This window comes from Panthera tigris, chromosome E3 (assembly GCF_018350195.1).
Source record: "Panthera tigris isolate Pti1 chromosome E3, P.tigris_Pti1_mat1.1, whole genome shotgun sequence".
Classification (NCBI taxonomy): Eukaryota; Metazoa; Chordata; class Mammalia; order Carnivora; family Felidae; genus Panthera; species Panthera tigris.
The window spans coordinates 4445280-4470418 of record NC_056675.1 but is presented as its reverse complement, the minus strand read 5'-3'; the positions used below and the strand labels follow the sequence as shown (position 1 = coordinate 4470418).

Sequence of the window (25139 nt, the reverse complement as noted above, 5' to 3'; positions counted from 1 at the left end):
TTCCATTTATTTACTTAGCAAGCTGGTTTTTGTTCTTTGTTTTATTTTAGTGAGAGAGAGAGAATGCAAGCAGTGAGGGGCAGAGAGAGAGAGAGAGAGAGAGAGAGAGAGAGGGAATCCCAAGCAGGCTCCACGCTGAGTACAGAACGTGACATAGGTCTCGATCCCACAACCCTGAGAATATGACCTGAGCCGAAATCAAGAGTCGGACGCTCAACCGACTGAACCACCCAGGCGCCCAGCAAACTGTTTTTAATTGTGAATGCGAATACGTTTTCCCATCCTTTGTTTGTTAGAGTTTTCTGACAAACGGTAGATCCTCTTCATCTAGATTCTCCAGCTCCATCCAGTTCAACCAGTAAGAATTTCGGTGACTTCATTACATTGACTAATAGAAAACTTCAGAGAAGTGTGCGTTTTTAGTATGCTTATTGCTTTTTAAAGTTAGAAGCAAAAAGTAGAAAGTAAGTGTATCTTTTTTATTTGTTTCATTTTTCTGATCCACAAACATTTTAATTTCTTAAGCCAGTCATAGTGTATGACAAGGCACATTATTTTTCGAACGTTGTATTTGAATCGGTGGGCAGGTGTAGGATTTGGAAGCGCTATGAAAATAATGTTATTTATTTTTGCAGACTTTGTAATTTTCTTCTGGAAAATCCAGATTATCCAAAGAGGGAAGACAGAGTCATTATCAACCCCAGTAGCAGCCTGCTTGCCAGCCAAGATGAGACCAAGGCAAGTGGCGTGCTCTTTGTTTTGCAGTCTCTACCTGGAAGTGCTCTGCTGTTTTCATTTTTGTGGGAAGAAAGTGCTTTGTCAGAACACATCCTTAGAGAGCAGCCTGCAAAACAGGATTTCAGAATATACTTCTCCTTCAGTGGGATTTCTGTCCTGAGCCACTTTGGCTTCTGTATTTAACTTCTTTTACGGTAACTCCATCTTCTCTTTCCCACAAAAGTCAAACCCTCCATGTCTTTAGTCTTACAAAGCAAGTTTTTAAAATGAGACCAGAATTGGCCAAGATTTTTCATTTCTTTTTTTTTTCTTTCAATATTTTATTATGAAAATTTTCAGACATATGGTAAGTAAAGCCAAATGAATTTTACATGGATCGCCTCTATACCCAAGTACCAGCACTACTAGTAAAAGTTGACATTTTATTATATCCACTTTATAATATCCACCCCATAGAATGACATATCCAGTTGTCTGTCAGTACATCTCTCTTATGTTTCATTTCATTATGATGCACTTCAAAGTAAATCACAAAAACATCAACACTGCTCCATACACACTTTTTTAAATGATCCAAGCACTTTTTTATTTTTTTTAATGTTTTTTTATTTTTGAGAGAAAGAGTGTGAGTGGGGGAGGGGCAGAGAGAGAGAGAAAGACACAGAACCTGAAGAGGCTCCAGGCTCTGAGCTGTCAGCACAGATCCCGACACGGGGCTCGAACTCACAAGCCGTGAGATCGTGACCTAAGCCGAAGTCGGACGCTTAACCAGCTGAGCCACCCAGGCGCCCCACTTCTCCATACATACTTAAGCATGCGTTTCATTGCCTAGAGTTCATTGTCTGTTTATAGTTTTTCTTATGATGTGAAATTTATATAGAGTGCGTGTACCTATATAACTAAATTCTGTATCATGGTATAAACAGTTTGATTTGCTAAAATCTTAATCATCGTTTTTATTTGTAATCCTAACTGGTATTTAGTGTGTCAGGTGGAAAGGAAAGTCTAGAACAGAACTGCTTCATGGCTGCTAAGTCCTACTCTCCACACCTTGTTTTGACTCTTCTCCATATTCTGTAACAGAAGTACTAGTTTTTTCTGAACACTTTGTGGAAAGAAGATGACTGACAGATTGGTTTCAAATCCATAGCTATACTTTTTTACTAGTCCTGGTTGGTAAAACTAGTCACCAGACTCTAGGCAGCTTATTTAGCATCTCTGAACCATCAATTTCTTCATCTCTGTGCAGGGCTGGTAATCCCCATAGAGTGATTATCAGTACAAGTGAGAATATTTTGTAATAAACAGTTCTTTTTTTTTTTTTTTTTAATTTTTTTTAACGTTTATTTATTTTTGAGACAGAGAGGAACAGAGCGTGAGTGGGGGAGGGGCAGAGAAAGAGGGAGACAGAATCCGAAACAGATTCCAGGCTCTGAGCTGTCAGCACAGAACCCGACGTGGGGCTCGAACCCACGAACTGCGAGATCATGACCTGAGCTGAAGTTGGATGCTTAACCGACCGAGCCACCCGGGCGCCCCTTGTAATAAGCAGTTCTTAAAGTGATTTGTGCCACGTGGGAAATGCACTTCTGTTCTCCTAACGTTATGCCTCTCTCTCGTTTCAGTTGCCTAAACTAGACTTTTTTGACTATTCTAAATTGGCTCCTCTTGACCAGCGCTGCTTCATCCAAGCTGCTGACCTCCTGATGGCCGACTTCAAAATGCTCAGCAGTCAGGACATCAAGTGGGCCCTGCATGAGCTCAAAGGACACTATGCAATCACCCGAAAGGTGCTCATTGGTCTTCTTGGTGGGGTCACACCTCATGACTACTTCTTCCCTTGATAACAGAATGAAGAGTTTAGCTTGTGGAAATTGGATGGTTTATGATGGCAGAGAGCTAAGGAGTTTGCCAGGGTGAAGATAAATAGACAAAGGTATTTGCTGATCAGGAGGAACTGAATGAAAAGAAAGAGATTAGCAGCAGGGAAGTTGTAGGGTCTCGTGGCTGCTTCATTCAGTGGAGCATGTAACTCCATCTTGGGGTCAGGAGTTTGAGCCCCACGTTGTGTGTGGAGCCTACTTTTAATTTTTTTTTTTTTTCAACGTTTATTTATTTTTGGGACAGAGAGAGACAGAGCATGAACGGGGGAGGGGCAGAGAGAGAGGGAGACACAGAATCGGAAACAGGCTCCAGGCTCCGAGCCGTCAGCCCAGAGCCTGACGCGGGGCTCGAACTCATGGACCGCGAGATCGTGACCTGGCTAAAGTCGGACGCTTAACCGACTGCGCCACCCAGGCGCCCCGTGTGGAGCCTACTTTTAAAAAAATGTGTCAAAAAAGAAGCAGGGAAGTTCTGGTTTACCCGTGAGGATATAGAGGGTAACGAATGTCACGTGGAGAGCGAGATGGCTAGGTGTGAAACGTGTGTTCCAGCGCCCCTCCCTGATTTCCTCCCCAGCTGGGCACAGGTCACATGGGTGAATGTGGCCTCACCCTGAGTCTAGCGCCTTCCCCCTGTAGATGGCCAGGAAGATCCACGCAGCTGTCCACAAACTCCTCTAATTGTAGGTTACGCTTAGGTAAAATTACTCTGAGGGGACCGCGTAGTTAGTGCTTTCTATTTCTGAATCTCATTCCTCACGCTAAATAGAGGATGCTGTACTGTCAGGGAAAAATGAATGAGCTTCCCCCCAAAACCAGCGACCACAAGAAAGAAAGGGTCTTTCATCTTTAGGCTCTTCTAGCATCTTCACTGCTCCATTGGTGCCTGACACCTTTGCTGAGCTCCCGGGGAGCCCAGATGAGAAGTGAAAAGGACAGCTCCTGTGGCCTGGGGGTGGGTTGGTCCTGGGAGCGGTGTCCCTGGTCATCCCACAGCCCACTCCTCACTTGGGTGGGGGGTGGTAGGGCTTTGTGGCTCCCCTGTTATTTATACTTTCCTTATCCCTTTCTTGGTTTTTCTGGCCCTGCATATTTTTTGTGGTGTCTGCTTGTTTGGGTGGGTAGTTTGAAATTTTACCGGGTTTTGAAACGGGGTGGATTGGACTGTTTGAATGGAAGTGAGTGTTTAAGGGGAAGTTCTCTTTGGCAGAAGCTAAAACCTGATGCCCTCTGTTCAGAACCTCTCCCTGCTGTGTACAAATGGTGCGTAAGAGTTTTGCCCTAGACAGCCATGCCCACGTGGGTAGGGTGTGGGAAGCACCCCCAGGGATGTTTCTCATTATGGCCACAGTAGGCCTTCCCTGTGCCACCCCGCACGCGTGATGATCGCTTAGTTTACCAACATGCGCATGTTCACCGGAGCCCATCACAGTTCCCTGGATTTTTTCCCCCTTTTATTATGAACATCAAACACGTATAAAATTAGCGATTGTATTTTAACGAGCCCGTGCTTACCCATCACTCCACTTCAGTAACTGTCAGTGCCGCCCAGTCTTGTTTCATCCCACCCTGCCCGCTCCCTCTCTCCCAGACTGTTTTGAAGCAAATTCCAAGGAAAGTTTCCCTTTCTTTAAATCCATAACTATTTCAGTGTTTACCTTTAAAAGATAAAGACTCTTTTTTGAAAAACGTAATCAAAATATCATTCTCACACCTTAAAAATTAACATTATTAGGTATCCAGTCATTGTTCAAATTTCTCTGGATGTGTCAAAAACCTTCAGTTATATTGAGTTCCAAGTAAAATCTGTTTATTGCAGCTGGTTGATAGGTTACTTAAATCTCTTTTAATCTATAACTTCTCTCTCCTTCCTCCCCCTTTACTTTTACTTGCTGCTCATTTGTTGAAAAAAATAGGTTATTTATCCTGTAGGTTTTGACCACGTAGATTTTGCTGACCGTATGCTGTGGCATCATTAACCGGTTCTAACATAATCCGACCGATTCTAGTTGGATCTAGAATCTTGATCAAACTTAGGTTTGATTCCCCCACCCCTTGAGTTTTAATTCCAGTTCTACCAGGTCGGTCTCTGATTGTGAGCAAATGTCTTCAACGTGTGGAACTTCAGTTTTCTTGGTGAACAGTGGATGCCTTACGTGGCTAATGGGAGAATCGGGTTGGGTACAGTGTGGAGCGAGCCCGTCACAGCGGTTCGCATGTATCAGGTTTCAGTAAGAAGTTCCCTCCATCCACACTTCCTTCTGTGTGCTGTGGGACACTTGTCAAGCCTCTGTATTTAGAAGTGACTTGGTAACTGCCTCACAGTGTGATTTTAAGAGTCCGTTCTCAGAGTACTATTACAAAAGCACAAGAGCCTTCTGTGATTTGGCCTCCTTAAGTTCACAGCACTGAGCTCCCCCTGGAGGGGCCTAGGACCCGAGGGCCTGCTCTGCTTTGTTCCCAGCCTGTGCTATGGAGGCCAAGGGCTCAGGAAGACTCGTCCCCAGTGCGTGTGTGGTCAGATATATTTTAGCTCAACTCTTTTTACGGACGTATCCTGTGGGTAGGTTTCTTGCACACCACAGTGCAGCTGCAGTAACGTTTCTTCCGGCCGTTACCCTCTGTAGGGACAAAGGTGCTCTCAAAAATAAGTAACTTCTAGACTGGAGGGAACAGGTCATCCTTAAAACTCACGGCAGGAACTGCTTGGTAAAATGAATGCTAATTTTTATCAAAGGAATTTTCAGCCATACTTCCAAAAATCAATTTGTGCCAAAATGCTTATTTGTAATTTTTTTTGGGGGGTGGGTGGGTAATTCTTTAAACCACGGTCTGAAGCCCCCTTCCTCACCCTCTTCCTCTGTTCTCCAGAGACAACTTGACTCTCTCTCTGTCTTCTTTCTAGTACTTATCTCCACATTTATTAACACATGCTTATGCTTGAGTTATTAGTTTTAATAATTATTTTAGTTTTCTTTTATAGTAGATGGGGATCTACGCCTTACCCATACACACTCACCTTTTTGATACGTGATTTTGTTAAATCTGTTTTTAAAGTTTTTGTTATGATTTATGTAAATGTTCACTGCTAGGGAAGATAATATACTACAATAATGTTTCCTTTATTGAATTTTCTATTTTTCTTGGGGTTAAAATTGGTTGCCTTTGTTTTTTTCATTTGCTTTTTTTGTTGTTGCTTTATTTTTTGATCCTGTGGCTGTCTTTTCGTGGCCAACAACTCTAAAACACGCTTCTATTGTCAAACCTATCCATTAGTCCTCAGTTCATTTTTTTCCCTTTCCTCCTCTGCGCCTCGTAACATAGCTGTCAGCTTAGGAATTCCCTTTGCCTTTGGACAGAGGTTGATCCTCTGTGTTCTAGACCTGACAACTTTCTCTTGGTGTACACACTCACACGTGGCCGATAGTACCACTGGGTTTCTCCTCCAAGTTTTTCCTCTGTGATTCTGCCACAGATCTAACTCTTTCATTCAGACAGCGTGTTGAGTGCTTGCTACGGACCATTCACTAGGAATGTCACAGTGAACAGTTGCAAGATCCTTTCCCCTGTGGAGCTTAAAATACTAGTGGGCGGTGTCGTTTTTAATCAGCCCTTCAGTCCTCTGCCATGTGCTCATTCTGGGTGTCTCCGCTCCCCAGCCTTCCTAGATGTCTCCCCTGTGTACTTTAATGATCACCTCTGTCTCCATGCAGGTGACACGTCCCCATTTCTAGACCTGACCTCCGCCAGCCTCCATAGAGGAGTCTCTGGCCACTTCTCAACTTTTATTTCATCAAATGCCCATTGTAGTATTTTTAGGTCCTCTCTTGAAGGAATTTTGGCTATTGTCAAGATATCCTAAGAATCTTGTATCCTTACCAGATTGTATCCTTGATTCTCAGGACCAATACCTTGAGTGGGGATTTGATTTGTGAATGTGAGCAGGCTGGAGGGAGAAATGCCAGCTAAGTGTAAAAGGAAAAATGATCTTCAATATCTCGTATTCCTGTGTTCCTCCTGGTAGGTTTTTTGAGTACTTCCTGTGTGATAGTTATCACCTAGACCCTGAGGACAGTGGCTTCTGTAGAACACAAATTAACTTCCTTCCAGAGAGCTTTCAGTCTATTTGAGAAGATTAAAAGGGGAAAAAAGATTAAAACAACATGGTGTTATAAAAGAGTGAATAAAGGTACACGAAAACACTAGGAAAGAAATGAGGGCGTCATTTGAACAAGATTTTAAGGGAAGGGTGTTTTCACTAGAAGAATCTTGAGTGCAGAGGCAAGAAAAAGTAACCACGGTGCCTTTGGGTATGTAGGTGTGAACTCTAGCAGTTCCTATAAGGAAAGGATTCTGATTTATAATTTTATTTGGTCTGTTTCCCTAGACGTTTAGTTAATACTAAGACAAGTGCTGATTGATATAACTACTGAGGTAAGATTTCGGAGGCTCCTTAATTTGTTGGCAACATGTGTTTTAAGATACAGTTTCCTGACAAGAACCAGTTTGGATTCTTTTCCTGCTAAGTAGAAATAGTATTTAACGCTTATTTATTTTTGAGACAGAGAGAGACAGAGCATGAACGGGGGAGGGTCAGAGAGAGAGGGAGACAGAATCTGAAACAGGCTCCAGGCTCTGAGCTGGCAGCACAGAGCCCGACGCGGGGCTCGAACTCACGGACCGCGAGATCGTGACCTGAGCCGAAGTCGGACCTTAACCAACTGAGCCACCCAGGCGCCCCAGTAAAAATAGTATTTAAATGGGAGAAAGGTAGTGATCCTATTTCACTTCTAGACAGGAGGGTGGTGCAGTTGCAAACCCAGTGGGCTGCCAGTTACAAGCTCTTAGTTCACATTCCGGTTTCATTAGTTGCTGACAATTGGCATCTACCCTTTGATCATCTCCTTTATAATATTCAGATTATTGTGCCTGCCCTGCCTTTTTTCCTGGGTTTTTGCAGATAGCCCTGGTTCAAGGATGGAGCATTTACTTCTAGGTAAAACTTGGTAGGAATTAGTGGTCTTGCCACACAAACATGTGACTTTAAGTGTTGGTGGGGAACACCTCAGATAGTCAGAACTCCGAAAAGAGGAAACAGAGTAAGGGAGGACGTTGGTTGGGGAGATGGAAAGGCAGTAAGATGAGCTGTGCTGTTGGCCGGCTCTTGGTTCAGGGTCTCCCTGAACCGCTCTGGGAGGACCAGGCGGTGTCAAAGAGAGGAAGGGGGTTTAGTCGTGCAGCTGGCCTGAGTTCATATCCCAGTGTTAGTCAACTTGACTGGGCGCAGGTCCTTCGTCCATAAGCCTCGCTTGCCTCTGCTATGAAAGAACACCTCCCTCGGGGGTGCTGTGAGATGAGCTGTATCCATGCCGCACAAAGGGCTTAGCTCACAGCAGTGCGGAGGCACACGGCCATTCCCTTCAGGTTCCAAGACCTCAGATTTTGAAAAGGAAGGGACGGAAGGTAGGTGAAGGTGAAAGGGTGACGCTCCCTCTATTGGAGCTGGAATGCTCGTTTTCTCTTGCTTTCACTTTACCAGAGGGCCAGCCTAGCTGCTCCCCTCAGACATTCAGAATGTGACTTTTTAGCAACATTCCTGTAACACGTACACATCCCTGAACCTTTTACTGTTCACCAAATGAGTATGAAATGCAAACTCTGCAGGTCGCTGCAGATACAGCCTGGGCTCAGTAGCCATCCTTGTCCCCCAGAAGCCCATAGTCCGTAGAGGGGATAACAGGAAGCAGAATCAGACAAATAAGTGTGTAATTACCATTAGCCGCATTTCGAAAGAAAAATGTAAGGTGCTCGGAAAAAGTGTAACAGGAGGACCTAAGGTGGACCAGGAGGCTCCGGGAGGACCTCCCTGAGCAAGAGATATTAAGCACAAACCTTGAATGTTCTAGAAGTAGGAGTTCAGTGAGAGGGATTTGGGGGAATGTCCCTCCCTGGGATGAGGAATACTGTAAAAGAGCTAAGTGGAAGGGAAAGGATCATGAATTCCATCTGGAAAGTGTTGAGTTGCCAGCATGTTGAGTGAGGTCTGTGAGGCCTACAAGTACAAAGAATTCATCTGGATGCTTGAATGGCCAAAGGAAGTGAGTTGGTGGGCGTCATCAGCACACACAGGGTGACCTCCCCGGCCTGGATGAAGTAGGCACAGGAAGAGAGCTGAGGCTGCCTGGAGGCCTCCCTGCATGTAAAGGCCAAGTGGAGGAGGGTGGCGAGGAGGAGTGGGCAGAGAGGGCGCGGGACCCCGGGAGGGAAGAGCAGTCTGCGTCATCCGTGCTGCTGAGAGGCCTGGTGACACGGGGACTAAAACACGGGGTCTAGAGTCTGCCTCCTGTTACCAAGTAGGTAAGCTAGTTGAAAGATGGGCTTCGGTGCCCGATGGGAAGGGGTTGGAAGACGTCCAGGAGGTGAGGTGAGGAAACAGTGGCCAGATGGCACCTTTGACAGGTTTGGGCTGGGGTGTGGTGGCTGGTACCAGAAAGGGGAAAGAGGCAAGGGGAGGAAGGATTTTTTTTTTTAAGATGGCAAAGACTCGAACACATTGAAGTATCGATTGGAAAGATATGAAAAAGAGAGAAGCTGAGGGTATGGAAGAAAAGGGATTATTACTGCTGGCCTAAGACTCGCGCCTTGCAGTGTGCTGTACAGGGAGAGGACTCAGGGGAAGCCGCGAGCAACATAGGGATGTTCGTGGAAAGTGGATGGGGAGTGTGGGCCAGAGGTAGACCATTTAGGGTATGCCTGTAGAGTGGAACTCGTCAGCCATCTGTTAGGTGACCTACCCTGGACACAGTCGAGGACAGCTTGAACAGTTGGTGTTTCCTTATGTTGCCCTTTGTCAGTTAGCCTTTGCTTCTGCCCTTGTGGCAGTTTATGAAAGAAGAGAAAATAATGAAATGCTCCCTATTCATTTCGCTGCGGCCCGTTTCTGGTAAGCCATGCAGGGGAGATAGCTGAAACTGTGTGTCAGAGGAGGTTTGGGGCTGCCTGGCTTGCTTTCGTGTATTCTTGTGTCCCATGTACAGCGGTAACCTTTCCCTTTCTCAATTTCTAGGCCTTTTCTGATGCCATTAAAAAATGGCAGGAGCTATCACCAGAAACCAGTGGAAAAAGAAAAAAGAGAAAAGAAATGAATCAGTATTCTTACATAGATTTCAAGTTTGAACAAGGTAACGGCCAACTTTGAGTTTTGCTCACAGCCTGCGTAGTGACTGTGCAGACCGTCTCCTTCCCACACAGCCGGTAAAAGCCAGTCGTGGCGTGGCCGCCCTGCCGGGCCAGCCCAGGGACCGACTGCATGGACTGCTTTGAGAGCACATCCATGTGTTTAGAAAGTGGCTGTGGTTGCCGCCCACCTTCTTTCTGCCTAGGGAACACCGTGACCAGAACATTCTGTGCAGTGTCAGAGTTCATGTGTGAGAAAGTGTTTGGGGACACTCTCAAACTTGGGGGGTGGGGCCGGTCTTGAAGGTGTGACAAGAATTCACTTTATCTCTGGTGAAATTATCTAGACCAGAGATTGATTATCTGTGTGCCCGAGAAAGTGGCTTCTGCACGGGAAAAGCACACAGCTCCTGAACAGCCACTTGTTTGTTGGACATTCTGTTGTTGACGAAATAATTTCTGAAAGCTCTTCCAGACGGGTCACTTCGGGTTGGACTTTACATCAGATCTGATCCAAGTAAACTTGTTGGATTTTACATCAGATGTGATCCGAGTCGTTTGTGTCCAATAAAAGAGCCCGCCATAAAATTTTCCTATAGATTATGTCAGAAATAGGATTATTTCCCTTTTGTTTTCTATTTGTCTTTCTCTCAAATCTGCACACAGTTAACGTAACTTGATTGCAGGTGTGACTAAATGGAAACTCTGGGAGGCAACCAGGGAGTTGGAAAGGGTTTGGGTTTCTGAGCTCTTGAGGATCTGAAAGGAAACCCATAGACTCTGAGTTGTGAGGTCCCCAAGCTAGTCTGTGGTACATTGCTCTCCTGCCATGATGTTCTCACACGTTTGCCAAAGGCTAAGAAAGTAGGGACAGCGTGTAGGTGGTTCTTCGTTCAGCTAAGTTTATCAACGGTTTAGACTAGGCATCCCAAGTACATAGTCATTCCATATTGGTTTCTAACTTTGAGTGGTAGAGGAAAGAAAGTGCCACTTTGCAAGATGGTCCACTCCCTTGTTGGTCAGCTCTATCTTTTACGGAGTTCTTTTATATCCGGTCAAAATGTTCCCGAAATTTCCTGCCATGGGTGTAGTTCTTGTCTCTGAGAAGACTTGGAATCTGTCTGTTGCTGCTTCATCTTCCTCACTGCCCTTCTCTGTGTGTCTCCTCTGCTTGTCAGAAGCTCTTTGAAAGTCTGGGTGAACATACTCCACGTGAGTCTGCTGCGTGGAGACAACACACAGCATTGATATTTATGACTTACAGATACATTTAACCTTTCTTCACAGCAGCTTATAAGTACACATAGTCTCAGAGTCCTCTATCTGTTCCAGGAATCTCATTGTCCACCTTTTCAGCCGTTTGCCATCCAAGCACTGCTATTTGGGTTGTACCTTGCTTGGCTCAAAGAGGAGACAGGATTCCCCCTCCACTGTTTATGGTTTAATCCGTTGATAACTACACAGTCTTCTCATGAAGATTCTGGGAGCATTTGGATGTAAACTGAGCATTAATAAAAAATACAGCCTATCATCTCTTGCAAAGCTGACCAAGAAAATAAGACACAAATTGCCAATATTAGGAGCTAGCACCTTTTATGGGGGATATCACTGTAGACCCTACAGACAGCCAAAGTGAATACTGCGAACAGCTTTGCACACAAAGATTTTACAAGTGAAATGGACCAGTTCCTCAAAAAACACAGACTACCAAGACTTACCCATGTTCAGATAGATCATTTGGATAGCCCTGTAGCTATTAAGGAAATTGAATCCAGTGTTTTCCATGTCTTCCAAAAAAGAAATCTCCAGCCTCAGTTGAATCCACTAGAAAATTCTTCCAAACTTTTTTAGAAGAATGAACATTAATTCTATACAGTATCTTCTTATAACAAAAGCAGACAAAGACAGTACAAAAACTAGACCAATATCTGTAAATAGACGTGCAAAAATCGCTAACAAAATATTAGCAAATAGGACATAGCGATACACAAAAAAATTGTGTGCCGTGCCAACTCGAGTATATTCCAGGGGGGGTGCAAGGCTAGTTTAATATTTTGGAAAACAATCCATATAATCCACCATATTAACAGACTAAAGAAGAAAAATTACATCATATTAATTGGTTCGGAAAAGGTGTTTAATAATATTTCACACCTGCGTATGATTAAAACTCAGAAAGGAGTTTGAGAGGAGCTTCTTCAACTTGGTAACATCTGCAAGAAAACCTAAAGCTGATGTCCTGTTTAATGGTGAATCCTTGCCCCCTAAAATTGGGAACAGGGGAAGGATGTCTTCTATTTACTGCTATTCAACATGTACTGGAAATTATAGCTAGTGGAGTAAAGTAAACGCACAGATCAGAAAGGAAGAAGTAAACTGCCCCTATAAGCAGATAATGTGATTGTCTACATAGGAAACTCCAAGGATACTTCTAGAATTATTGAATAAGTTCAGTATCATTGCAGGGTACGAGGTCAACCGACAAAAAACAATTGTATGCCAGAATGAGTATGTGGAAATCAAAGTTAAAAATACAATGCTATTTATAATTATTCCCCCACACCTCCAAATTAAATATTTAGGTGTAAATCTAACAAAACACTTACAAGACCTGTGTGACAAAAACTACAGAACACTGAAGAAAGAAATCAGAGGAGAAAGAAGTCAATGGAGACGTGTATGATGTTCATGGACAGGAAGACTCCGCATAGGAAAGACGTAAATCCTCCCCATTGATACACAAGCTTAATGTAATTCCTGTCAAAATCCCAGCAAGACTTTCTGGTGGCTACAGGCAACCTTACCCTAAAATTTGCAGGGAAAGGCAAGGTACTGAAATAGCTAATTTAATTGTTAAAAAGAATGAAGTGGGGGAGAGGTATCAGGAACCTGATGTAGAAAATATTGATAAAGCAAAAGATACTATGAAGAAGAGACTTTAGTGAAAGAATAGAAGGTTTGGGTGGAATAGACAGTTTTCTGGAAAATGTAAGTTCTGAAATCCACAAAAATAAAAAACCTGAACAGGTCAATTACGTAGTCTGACGTCTGTCATTCTGTTGTTTTTTATTCTAAATGTTGCTTACCGTGAATGTAGGTACTACTGTTTGAGCTGTTCTGTAGGAAGGTGTTCAAAGTAAAAAGTTCAAAAAGCGTTGATCAGATGCCTGGCCACCTGCCAGAATGGCTAAAATTACAGGCCGGTGGCACAGGTGGTGAGGACGTGGTGTGACTGGAGCTCGCACGCGTTGCCGGAGGGGGGAGAGTGTACCTTGCGTGGCACCACTGTTTGGAAAATTGGTGCTGTTTTCTGAAGCTGCAGACATGCAGCTCTATGATCCAGCACGTCCACTCCTTCGCGTGTGCTCAGCTGAAGTGCAGACGTGTTCCTAACGACCCCAAACTATAAACCCAACTGCCCTTGGTAGAATGGCTAATAAACTGGTATATTCGCGCGGTGCAATACTGCTACGATAGGAGGGCCCTTCCAGTTGGAGCATAACAAGGGGGAAGAAAACATGGAAGTCAAAAAGTGCGTGATACGTTAGGGAACAGTAAGGGACCAAGTTTTCCCAGACGGTAGAATGTGTTCTCGAGAGTCGCAAACGCACTGCCTGAGGGTGGGGGGGGGACCGGGCCCCAGAAGACTGGGATGGCCGCCCTGCGTTCCTAGCAACAGTTGTCTGCATGATCTTGTGTGGTCACTTATCTTCCAGGTGACATAAAAATAGAAAAGAGGATGTTCTTTCTGGAAAATAAGCGGCGACATTGTAGGTCCTATGACCGGCGTGCCCTTCTCCCAGCTGTGCAGCAAGAGCAGGAGTTCTATGAGCAGAAAATCAAGGAAATGGCAGAGGTAGGAGAGGGGATTTGGGGTGTGTTTCTGGGGTTCTGGTTTGCTCTTAGGGCTCAGTATAGAATGGTCCTTTAAGGGGTGCCTGGCTGGCTCAGTTGCAAGAGCATGCGACTCTTGATCTCATGAGTTCAAGCCCCACGTTGTGGTATGCAGACTTAAAAATCTTTTTTTTGTCGTTTTTATTTATTCAGGAGAGAGTGTGAGCTAGGGAGAAGGGCAGTGGGGGAAAGAGAGAGAGAGGGAGAATGCCAAGCAAGCTCCACGCTCAGCATGGAGCCTGACACAGGGCTCAATCCTATGACCTTGGGACCATGATCTGAGTCAAAATCAAGAGTCAGACACTGAACCAACTGAGCCATCCAGGCGCCCCTACTTAAAAATGTTTAAAAAAAGTCTTTTAAGATTTGCATATTCTTTCAAACGGTTGGTTTGCATAAACTATAAAGCTTTAAAAAAACAACTGGGTTTTGTAATAATACTGAGTAAAGTTCACCACTTATAGATCAGATTTATGTGAAAGAATTTTAATTGGAGCTTGATAAACATACCTATTTCACCTCTCTTGGCCTCTAATGATGGAGAACAACCAGAGAGAGGTACCATTTAGCATTTCAGGTCTTCGAGTAAACTGTCAAGTGTGCAAGCCAACCAGAATATTTATGTATCGGGGGTTTTTTGCTCTGTATTTTCTGCATCAGTGGATCTCAGATTCAGCGCGTGAACCTCTGGGCCCCCCCGGGACTCTTCAGGAGGTCTGCAAGGTCAGATCTTTCACCCTCACGAGACATCCTTTGCCTGTTTCGTTCCGTTGACTTCGTACTGACAGAACAGTAGCAGCGCTGGCTCAGCATAAACCAAGTCGGTGGCACCAGACCGTGCTAGTAACCACTTTCTGCACCACTAGGCACTCACATTACAAAAGAACTCAGTGTTTCTCAACGTGCCTTTGAGGGGCACCCGGGTGGCTCATTCAGTGAAGCATCTGACTCGATCTCAGGGTTGTAAGTTCAAGCCTCGTGTTGGGCTCAGCGCTGGGCTTGGAGCCTTCTTTTAAGTGAATAATAAAGCAATTTTTTTTTTAATTAAAACGCCTTTGATGAAAGAGTAAGATTTACTTCTTTGATCACGTTACCTCGCGATGCTCTGTGTGACCCACCGGGAAGTTGGCACGGTGCCTCTGCCGCACACGGACCGGTCAGTGGGGTCTCAAGAGGTGCTGGTGCCTTCGAGTTGCCAGATGCCCAATCAGGCCCTCTTCCCCCACAAAACACTCTTTTTATTTGAAAAAGTGCTGACAGAAAGCTTCTTATTCAGGAGTAGGCACGGGGCAGGCATTATCTCAAAAGTGAAATGATTGTGGCCAGTGATAAAACTCTAGTCCTCAAGCAGAAATTAGAATTTTTGATCCATCTGTCACGGTTACCTGTCATCTGTCACATTAACACCTGTTAGTGCACCTTGTGCTTTAATGGATCTTCCACACATGATGGTTTTGTCACGTAAAGCACTAATTTCGTGCATTCCGTGGGTCTTGCGGATGCTGGCACATTTCATGGTACAGCATCAAAGCATGGCAGCCATCGATTTCTCGTCAGAACAGTGTTAAAAGGGGGCACCTGGGTAGCTTAGTCAGTTGGGCGTCCAGCACTTGATTTCGGTATAGGTCATGATCTCATGGCCTTGGGATCGAGCCGCATGTCAGGCTCTGTGCTGACTGTGGAGCCTGCTTGAAATTCTTTCCCCCTCCCCCTCCCCCTCCCCCTCTCCACACCTCCCCCCCCAGCCCTTCGGGTCAGTGTCTCCATCCTGGCCTCGGTCATTCTTGACAGCATCCCTCCTTTCTGGCACACAGGGTGACCCAGGTTCACCCTGCTTTGCCTGACCTGGACCTGGGATCACCAGTTTGTCTAACATACCTTGTTTTATTTTAGTGGGGATTCATACTGAGATTTCGGTTTCGAATGTAGTTTATAGGTTTTTTTTTACTCCATTTTCTGTTTGTATTTCTATGCTAAAAATCTTGATTCTTTTTTTTTTTTTTTAAGTTTATTTATTTTGAGAGAGTGCAAGCACATGAGTTGGGGAGGGGCAGAGAGAGGGAGAGAGAGAATCCCAAGCAGGCTCCGTGCCCCAAAACTCTTGATTTTTAATAATTTTATAATGACTTATTTTCTTCATTCTATACTATATACTTAACATTTCTGAAATACCAGCTCAATATTAATTGCCAACAACGGCACTAAATATAGTCTGAGATTTATTTATAATTTTTTGTCTGATTATGTCATTAAAAATATGAAATCAAAATATTACAAAGTCACTTGAAATAAGTCTATGTGGTTATGCCATTAACTTGATAAACAGCGGGGTTTTGATATAATAAATAATAAACAAGTTTGTAAGTTTTAAGGAGTTGGTTTTTTATTTGCTTTTATTTGCTTTTATAAAATATTTTTAGTTCTGAAGTCAAAACTGTAAAACAAGGAACAGAGAGACCTACCTTCTGTCCTATCCCTTCCTCCCATGACCCCTGAGTCCCTCTATATGTAACCATTATTAATAGTTTTTAGTCTGTCTTTCCTTATTTTATGTAAAAGCAGATATATTGGGAGGAGGTTGTTTTCTGTTGTTCTTGCTCTCTTACCTGGAAGGCAGCCCACTTTTCTGCCCCTTGCCTTTAAACTTAATAGTGCACCCTGCTGGTCACTCTTAGGCAAGCCAGAGATTCTCCTTTCCTTTTTAAAACCGCCTGGTGTGCAGTTTTCTGCATTACCCGTGTTGATTCGGTGATTCCTCTTGGTGGACGTTCAAGGTGTTTCCGTGGTAAAAACCCCCATGTGTACCTGATTTCCTCTTTCTGCCCCAGAGCGTCTTGGGGATACGTTCCTGGAAGTGCATGTGATGAGTCAAAGGGTAATTGCTCACGTAACTTAGTCCTGTGGTGCTAGGTGTGCCCGTAGCGGTCATGTGAGCGGAGTGCCTGCGTCGCTCCAGCCATGCCCACAAAACACCGGGTCAGACTAGGTTGTGGCCCGTTCACATTACTGTTTGCTTGCGCTAGTCTTTGCTGTTCAGAAGTGTTATGTACATGGATTTTCCCTCATTCCTTCCACATTTGGAATCCGATGTAAGAAAGCTTCCCCCATATTTTCCAGTATTTGTTCGGTTTCCTTTTTTATATTTAGCTTTCTGGTGCATTTTAAATTTACTCTGAGGTAACTTTTTAAACCACTACACCGTGTAAGCGAAGAGATGATTTTTCGTAATTGAGTCCTTTTGTGTTTATGAAAGTAAATGCTAAATGCTTGTGGCATCTTCCCTAAATTGTATCTGCATGGATTATTTTTTGTTCCCCAGCATGAAGACTTTCTGCTCGCCCTGCAGATGAATGAAGAACAGTATCAAAAGGTAGTTTGAAATCCCACGAATTCATTTTTTCTGGGTATTTACGTGACCTGTTTTCTTTACGACATTTCCCGGTGGCAGATTTTGGTTCCTGTATAACCTGTTGATGTACTGACTTTGTGGTTCAACCAGCTTGCAGTCAGATACTTGAACCATGGTTGGCATTCTTGATCCCAGACTGGGTCAGAATTGAAGCAGAGAGAATGACAGAATTGTTCGTCTTGAAAAACATTGCCTGGAATCCGTTAGGCTCTTAGAGGCAAATTTAGTTCTGGTGCCAAAGGGTTAGAAGGAAGCGCCGTGTCTGACCTGAGGACCAGGTGACTTGTACGCTCTCTGCTGTCCTCATGTAGCGGCCTTTTCTAGCACGGAGGGAACGGACTGGTGACTGGCTCGATCTCTACCATTAGCGAGAGGAGCAAGTTCACGGTCCTCACGGTGCCGGAGGTTGCTGCACTAGCTAGTTTCAGGGGCCGCTGCACATAGAGCTGGGGCTCAGATGCAGCCCCTCACACTCCTGCCTTCTTACAAGAGAGCAAAACCTACTTTTTGAAGCTTTTCGCAATAACATCCTTCATGCCACTTGCCCCTGATTTCGTGTAATCATGTCAGCGTCGGAGAATAGGTGTGCTCGCTCTACTGGCAGCATGGGATTCCTGATACGGTAACTTTGTACAAAGGATGCCTCCAAAGAATAAAAACCCATGACGGTTCTCCCTGTCTCCAGTTATAGATTACTATTTGTATTAGCATCTCGGGCTAGACTTAGGGAGGAAAGAACAGCTCATCGTTGTTTGATGGCGTCTGAAGGTTGCTTTTTACCTCAGAACGCGTTTGGGGATGGGGGACCGTGGCCCATAGCTGCCCATCTGCTTCCGCGCGGGGCGTCTCACGCGTGTCTCTGACGGCCCGCAGGACGGCCAGCTGATCGAGTGCCGCTGCTGCTACGGGGAGTTTCCGTTTGAGGAGCTGACGCAGTGTGCGGACGCGCACTTGTTCTGCAAAGAGTGTCTCATCAGATACGCCCAAGAGGCCGTCTTCGGATCTGGGAAGGTGAGAACATGGGACGTGTCCACGCGTGCGAGGTGTTCACAGAGGATGCGACACACTTACAGACCAGCACACATGCCTCGTGGAATGGCCCTTTGGGGGGTGAGACGGGCTGGCGTGTGTGGGATGCCTAGGCGGTCCCTGCTTGCAGCGATGGTGTCGTAAGCGAGTGGCGTCACTCTCCGTGCCCGGCGTCCCCCTGTGCCTGCTCCAGGAGCACTTCCTTCACTCATCTTCATTTTCATAATAAAAAGCCTGAACTCAGAGGTCTTTGCAGCTATGTGAATATATGAGAGCGTGTTGTTGGGGGTTTTTTTAATAAAATTTTTGAAGAATTTGATAGTTGCATTAAAATGAATAACTGTTGGGCGCCTGGCTGGTTCAGTCTGATGAATATGTGACTCTAGATCTTGGGCTCGTGAGTTTGAGCCCCACATCGGGTGTAGAGGTTACTTAAAAATAGGTAAGGAGGCTTGGAAAAAAAAAACGAATAACTGTACAAGATCATATTTCTCTGTCCAGAGTTGGTGTCTCTTGACGTTAGCATAACACGGTGTGGGAAGGAGTTTTGTCTTAATAAATACCTAAAACCCAAAATCGCTTTTTGTGAATGCCTAACCAATAATCAAACCACTCAGCTTCAGTTATTCTAAAGTTGCTTGTACTTGAGTCAAGAACTGAGTAACGGGGGCAGAGCGGTGTGGCAGGCAGAATGATGGCCTCCCCAGAGACGTCCATGTCCTCATCCCAGAGCCTGTGGAATGTTACCTCCGTGGCACAGGGGAACTAAGGTTGCTAGTCTGGTGGCCTTGAAATGGGAGACTATCCTGCGTTATCCAGGCGGGCCCAGTGTAATCACAGGAGTCCTTAAAAATGGATGCGAGAGCAGGAGAGGACGTGGCGTGATGTGGGAAGGACTCGGTGAGCTGCTGGTAGCTTTGAAGACAGCGTCCAGGGCCCTCGGGTGCAGCTGTCCCGGAGGCCATTGTCCTTTCTCCTGGAAGAGCTCTACTCTGTACTCTCGTCAGTCCCTTGTACCACTCACCTCCGCCTCCCATGTGGTCGTTTCAACCTCCAACCTTTTCAGGGCCTGTGGAGGGAATCCGTTCGCTTCTCACAAATCCCTCCTTTTCAGACACCGTGCCGTGTCCTTCCTCGTCACTCTCCATGGCCCTGTGGTTTGGACCGTGACGGGCCCTCTGGTGCCACCAGAGATGGACTCTGTAGGGTTTATTCATGCTTTCCTTATTTTGAGCGTGATCTCTTTCTTATCCACTATTTATTTGCTTCCCGTTGAGGAATACATTGAACCACTGGGGATTTTGTGTTTCTGAAAACTGGGTTGAGTTTTCTTTTCTTTCTTTGTCTCCTGACCTCACAATTCTAGTCAGAGCTCAGCTGCATGGAGGGCAGTTGCACGTGTTCATTCCCAGCCAGCGAACTGGAGAAGGTGCTTCCCCAGACCGTCCTGTATAAGTACTACGAGCGGAAAGCGGAAGAAGAAGTGGCCGCTGCTTACGCCGATGAGCTTGTCAGGTGAGTCCTCGGAGTTGGGGCTTGTCATCTGTGATCTCAGTCCCCGTTAGGAAGACTGCCTAACCACTGTCATAGACGATGAAACTTCTGTAACAAAGCTGGATCTTCCAGGTCTTCTGGCGTTTTCTCCTGAGCAGTAACAATAATTTTACGAAGGGAAAATCTGCCTTTCATGTTTGTAACCACATTCCTTGGCACCTCTCATCACTCGCTTTATAGGACCGTCATTACACATTGGGTTGGGGGGCTGGGGGAGAGATGACATAGGTGTGAGGCGTTCTCACAAAGGTAGAAGGTCTGTGTTTACAGAGTGGTTTATACTGAGGCAGGACTCAGAGTGGCACCTGCATTTCCTGATAAGAGCCAGCATGATGGAGAGGCTCAGTCCGTGTTTTAATTAAAAGTCAGGGGATACAGCTGTCCAGCTGAAAACCCCATCTTCGTGGGAACGGTCACAGGGAGCCAAGTCAGGCTTCCATATTCTGAGCAATATTCCTTCTGCCGTGTTGATCGTAGGTGCCCCTCCTGTAGCTTTCCAGCCCTGTTGGACAGCGACGTGAAGAGGTTCAGCTGTCCCAATCCTCGCTGCCGAAAGGTAGGGAGGCACATGTTTTTCCGTATTCATATTTGAATTATGGTATTGTGGACAACACTAATGGCCCAGATAGTGGCTGGTTGCATGCTGACCCGTGAGCAGGACTTGTGTGCTCTGCTTTTCATGAAAGCCAATGAAGATCACCACTTGTGAATCATGCTTGACTTGGTTACAGAGAAACGGGCCACGTGTGGAACTCCTGTCACAAAGCTCTGGACCCCTGTTTTATACCTTTTCCTAGGAGGGCAGATAGCTTCACGCCAAACGTGAAGGGTTTCTAGTTTCTTCTACTGGGCCAGCATTTTTCTTGATTGCTCTTTTCACTACCCTGCTGTGCTCAAATACTTCCCCTGTGTGCACACACATGCGTGTACACACACACATTCTCTCTCTCCTTCTCCCTCTCTCTCCCCCTCCCTCCCTGTGGTTTTCGAAGTCCAAGTGACACTTCTTTGATTAAAGGACTGGGCATCGTGGCATCCTCTCTGTCACATCTGATTATTCACTGTTCTCAGGAGAACTGATTGTGTCGGGTGAGACCAAAGCCATCTAAGCACCTCGTGGCAGAAAATGTTTCTTCTTTTTAACTAGGCTCCTCTGTTAACTAAGAGTGTTTTAAAATGTGTCAACTATTGGGGCGCCTGGGTGGTGGCTCAGTCAGTTAAACATCCGGCTTTGGCTCAGGTCATGATCTCGCAGTTTGTGGGTTCGAGCCCCACGTTGGGCTCCGTGCTAACAGTTCAGACCCTGGAGCCTGCTTCAGATTTTGTGTCTCCTCCTCTTCTGTGCCCCTCCCACGCTCATGTTCTGTCTCTCGATAATAAATAAACATTAAAATTTTTAAAAATAAAATAAAAATTTAAATGTGTTAACTGTTTACAAACCACTTAGAGCTTTTGATAAATATGGGCAGCAACCTAGACAAGTATTTTTAAACCATTTTTCTAAAATAGCACGACCAGAGGGCCACCTGGGTGGCTCAGATAAGCGTCCACCCAGGTCTTTTTCTCAGGGTTGTGAGTTCAGGCCCTGCACTGGGCTCTGCATTGGGCTCTGCACTGGGCATGGAGCCTACTTTCAAAAAGAAAAATAGCATGACAAGAGTTGAACATTATAATATCTCTGCCTTATGGGAGAGGGGAGAAATGAAAGGAGTCATTGGAAAAGGAGGAAGAAACTAAACTAATGGACGAAACTTTATTCCCTTTGTTTTCAGCATTCACGTTTCTGTGTAAAATCTGAATGCGTTCTTAGAACTGATGTGTCCGTGTAATAATTTATCCCCACTGCAGGCTGTTGCTATAACAGTTGTCCCGATAGTCTCCGGCTTGTGGAACTAAGCGTAGTACCTGTCTGCCCTGTGTGCTTCCCATGCACCCAGCGCCAGAATGCCTGGGGAGGCCCCAGTAGCCAAGGGAAGGAAAGGTAGGGGTGTGGGGGGAAGTGAAGATGTTGGAATATTCTAGGTCTGAGGAACAGTAGCACACCGAAGGCTTACAGACTAGGTGGGGTCAGGCCATGCAGGCCTGGAGCGCCAGTAAGAGAGGGGGGACAAAGGGACAGGCAACAGGGAGGTCTCTCTGGCTGTTGGGTAGTCCAGGTGAAAGATGCACATCACGGCCACCAACTGCGGAGTCTCCATGAATTGCCTAAGGTGGAGCTGGGACTGCACTTCCTGATAGAATTCCAAATTAGACCCTGCCAGTAAAACTGTTCGTACACAATTTGGAAGACTGAAGGTACAGCCATTATTCTCCAAAGACAGTTACACTCATGCGTCTGACAGTGTCCTGTGAGTGTCTTGAGAACATCCAACCTGAGATGTGAGTGAAAGTCTCCCAGTGGCTTTTAAGATCTGAAGCGGAGGGGGGTCTGGGTGGCTCAGTCAGTTAAGCTTCCGGCTCCCGATCTCAGCTCAAGTCTCAATCTCAGGGTCATGAGTTCAAGCCCCATGTTGGACTCCACACTAGGCATGAAGCCTACTCTTAAAGGATCTGATGCAGAAACATCAAATATTCCGCTTCCTTTCTGTGGAAGGGATATACGTGCCCTGTTGAACTTGGAGGTGGTCATGTAACTTCTTTTGGTCAATGAAATGTCAGTCTGGATGAAGTCAGTCACTTGCAGGAAAAGTGGTCAAAACGTGATTTGGGGTAATGTCAAGAAGATGGCACAGTCAGCAGCCTCAGACCCCCCCCGCCCCGAAACGCTGATCAGCAGTACACAGACCAGTTCCCTTTGGGAGAAATTTAGAAACCAGTTAAGAGGTTCTCTCATTCCAAACAGTGCAAAGCCAGCTGTATTAAAGCCTATGGGAACACTCGTGGAACTCTGTTGCCAGAGCCACTCCCACCTGCACATCCAGGAAACCCCTAAATCCTAGCTTCCCCCCTGGAGGGGGGAAAGGAAAGACTGGAGCATATATCTGGCATCCAGACTTCTTGGGCAGCTACCCAAGGGGCTGGCTTCTGTCTTTCCTGAATCTAAGCACTGACAGGAAGGGGCACCAGGTTGGAGGCTGCTGCGAACAGAGGCAACGTTTTATTTACTTACTACATTTTATTTATTTATTTATTTATTTATTTATTTATTTATTTATTTATTTACTTTTTAAGTTTTCCAGTGTTTTGTTTTTGAGAGAGAGAGAGAGACAGGGCATGAACAGGGGAGGGACAGAGAGGGAGGGAGACACAGAATTCTAAGGAGGCTTCGGGCTGTCAGCACAGAGTCTGAACTCACAAGCCATGAGATCGTGACCTGAGCCGAAGTTGGATGCTTCATCAGCTGAGCCACCCAAGCACCCTAATTTTATTTTTTTTAATTTAAGTAGCTCTGTGCCCAACATAGGGCTTGAAGTCACGACCCGAGGATCAAGAACTGCATGCTCTACCGGATAAACCACCCAGGCGCCCCCAGAGGCAGTATTTTAAACTAGCATATGCTCCTGTACCTTTGCCCTTCCCCTCAACTTAGTGTGGAAAGAACTAGAGAAAAACTCCCAACTTCTGGCTTCTCCCCGGGAAGAGGGAAAGAGTTGGAACGTGTGTCCAGTCTTCCGGCTTTGGGGAGTACTGTCTACAGGACTGGTTGTTGTCTCGCCGGACTCAGAGCACTGACGGGATCCTGCATGCTCTAGATGCCTGGATGCCTCTGAGAACACAGGAGAGCCAAGAGGCTGGGTACCACCCGAGAGGACCCACAGTTCACACAGATGGAGGCAGAGGCTGATAACAGCTTGGCAGCTTCTCCCTCAGGGAAAGGAAGAGTGGAGCATGTACCCAGTTTCTAGCTTCTTGGGGAAGGAGGTTTTTTAAGGGACTAGTTTCTTTCTTGCCGAGCTCAGCATTGATGAGACCCACCGTACTCTAGATGCCCAGGAGCCGTGGAGAACGAGAAGGAGCTGGACAGTTTACACCAGCTCCAGAGAACCTGCAGTACCATAGACAGACACCAGAGGGAGAAAGAAATTGCAGGCTCATGAATAAGGAAACTGCGAAACCTCTCAAATTGGGAATTCACGCTTAATTCCAGAGAAGACATATCCGCAGTAACAGCTCCCAGAATCTCTAGCTAGGCTGATTGGTGAAGGTCTTTCCCTGCACAAAGCCAATGTGTAAAGACTGGGAGAGGTGAGTGTTGCTTAAAACGTGTAGATCCTACCACAGAGTAACAAGGCACAAGAAAAACATGGTCCAACCAGAGGGACAAAGTAGATCCTCCAGAAAGGACCCTGTAGAAAGGGAGGTATGAGAATTACATGACAAAGAATTCAAAATAATCATAAAGCTGTTAAACAAGCTCAGGAAAATGATATGTGAACAAAATGAGAGTATCAACAAAGAGAAAATATAGAGAAGAATCCCAACAAAATTTGGAGCTGAAGAGTATAGTAACTGACGGACAATTTCACTACAGGGATTCAGTATCCAATTTGACTAAACAGAAGAAAGAATTAGTGAACTCAAAGACAAGTCATTTGAAATGACTTAGAAGAGCAAAAAGAAAAAAAAATGAACAAGGAAAGCTTAAGAGACAAATGCGAGGGACACCATCAAGTGAAACAGTGTATATCTTATAAGAGTTTCAGAAGGAGAAGGGAGAAAAAGACAGAAAGCTTATTTGAAAAAATAATGGCCAGGGGGCGCCTCGGTGGCTCAGTTGGCTAAGGGCCCAACTTCAGCTCAGGTCATGATCTCGTGGTTTGTGAGTTCGAGCCCCGCTTCAGGCTCTGTGCTGACAGCTCAGAGCCTGGAGTCTGCTTTGGATTCTGTGTGTGTGTCTCTCTCTCTCTCTCTCTCTCTCTCTCTCTCTCTCTCTCTCTCTCTCCTTCCCCCACTCCTGCTTTGTCTCTATCTCTCTCTCAAAAATAAACGTTAAAAAATTTTTTAAACATGAACAAAGGACTCGAATAGACAGTTTTTCAAAGAAGACGTACAGATGGCCAACAGGTGTATGAAAAGGTGCTCAACATAACTAATCATCAGGGAAATGCAAATCAAAACCCCAGTGAGATCGCTTCACATCTACTGGGATGTGTTTCCTTTTCTCACAAAAAGGAAAAAGAAAATGACAAGTGTTGATAAAGATGTGCAGAAATGTAAACCATTGTCCGTTGTTAATGGGCGTGTAAAACAGTACATCCCTGTGGAAAACAGCATGGGGTGTCCTCAGAAAATTACAAATAGGGGCGCCTGGCTTGCTCAGTTGATGAAGCATGTGACTCTTAATCATGGGGTAGTAAGTTTGAGCCTCATGTGTGGAGATTACTTAATAAAGTCTTCACAAAATTAAAAATAAAGCTACCATATAATCTAGGAATCCTACTGCTGAGTATTTGTCCTAAAAAATTGGAAACAGGATCTTGAAGAGATATTTGTACTCCTGTTTATTGCATTATTGT

At 45.3% G+C, this 25139-nt stretch overlaps 1 protein-coding gene across 5 annotated transcripts in view; it reads left to right on the top strand.

The window, feature by feature from the left end:
- Positions 1 to 25139, top strand: part of RNF216 (ring finger protein 216) — a 145192-nt gene that overhangs the window by 35303 nt on the left and 84750 nt on the right. For all 5 annotated transcript variants that reach the window (XM_042972503.1, XM_042972505.1, XM_042972504.1 and 2 more), the window contains exons 6-13: positions 636 to 738; positions 2364 to 2528; positions 9688 to 9802; positions 13514 to 13653; positions 17011 to 17061; positions 17974 to 18111; positions 19496 to 19644; positions 20161 to 20239. In XM_042972503.1, coding sequence (XP_042828437.1) covers positions 636 to 738; positions 2364 to 2528; positions 9688 to 9802; positions 13514 to 13653; positions 17011 to 17061; positions 17974 to 18111; positions 19496 to 19644; positions 20161 to 20239 — 940 coding nt within the window. The remainder of the gene's footprint in view (positions 1 to 635; positions 739 to 2363; positions 2529 to 9687; positions 9803 to 13513; positions 13654 to 17010; positions 17062 to 17973; positions 18112 to 19495; positions 19645 to 20160; positions 20240 to 25139) is intronic.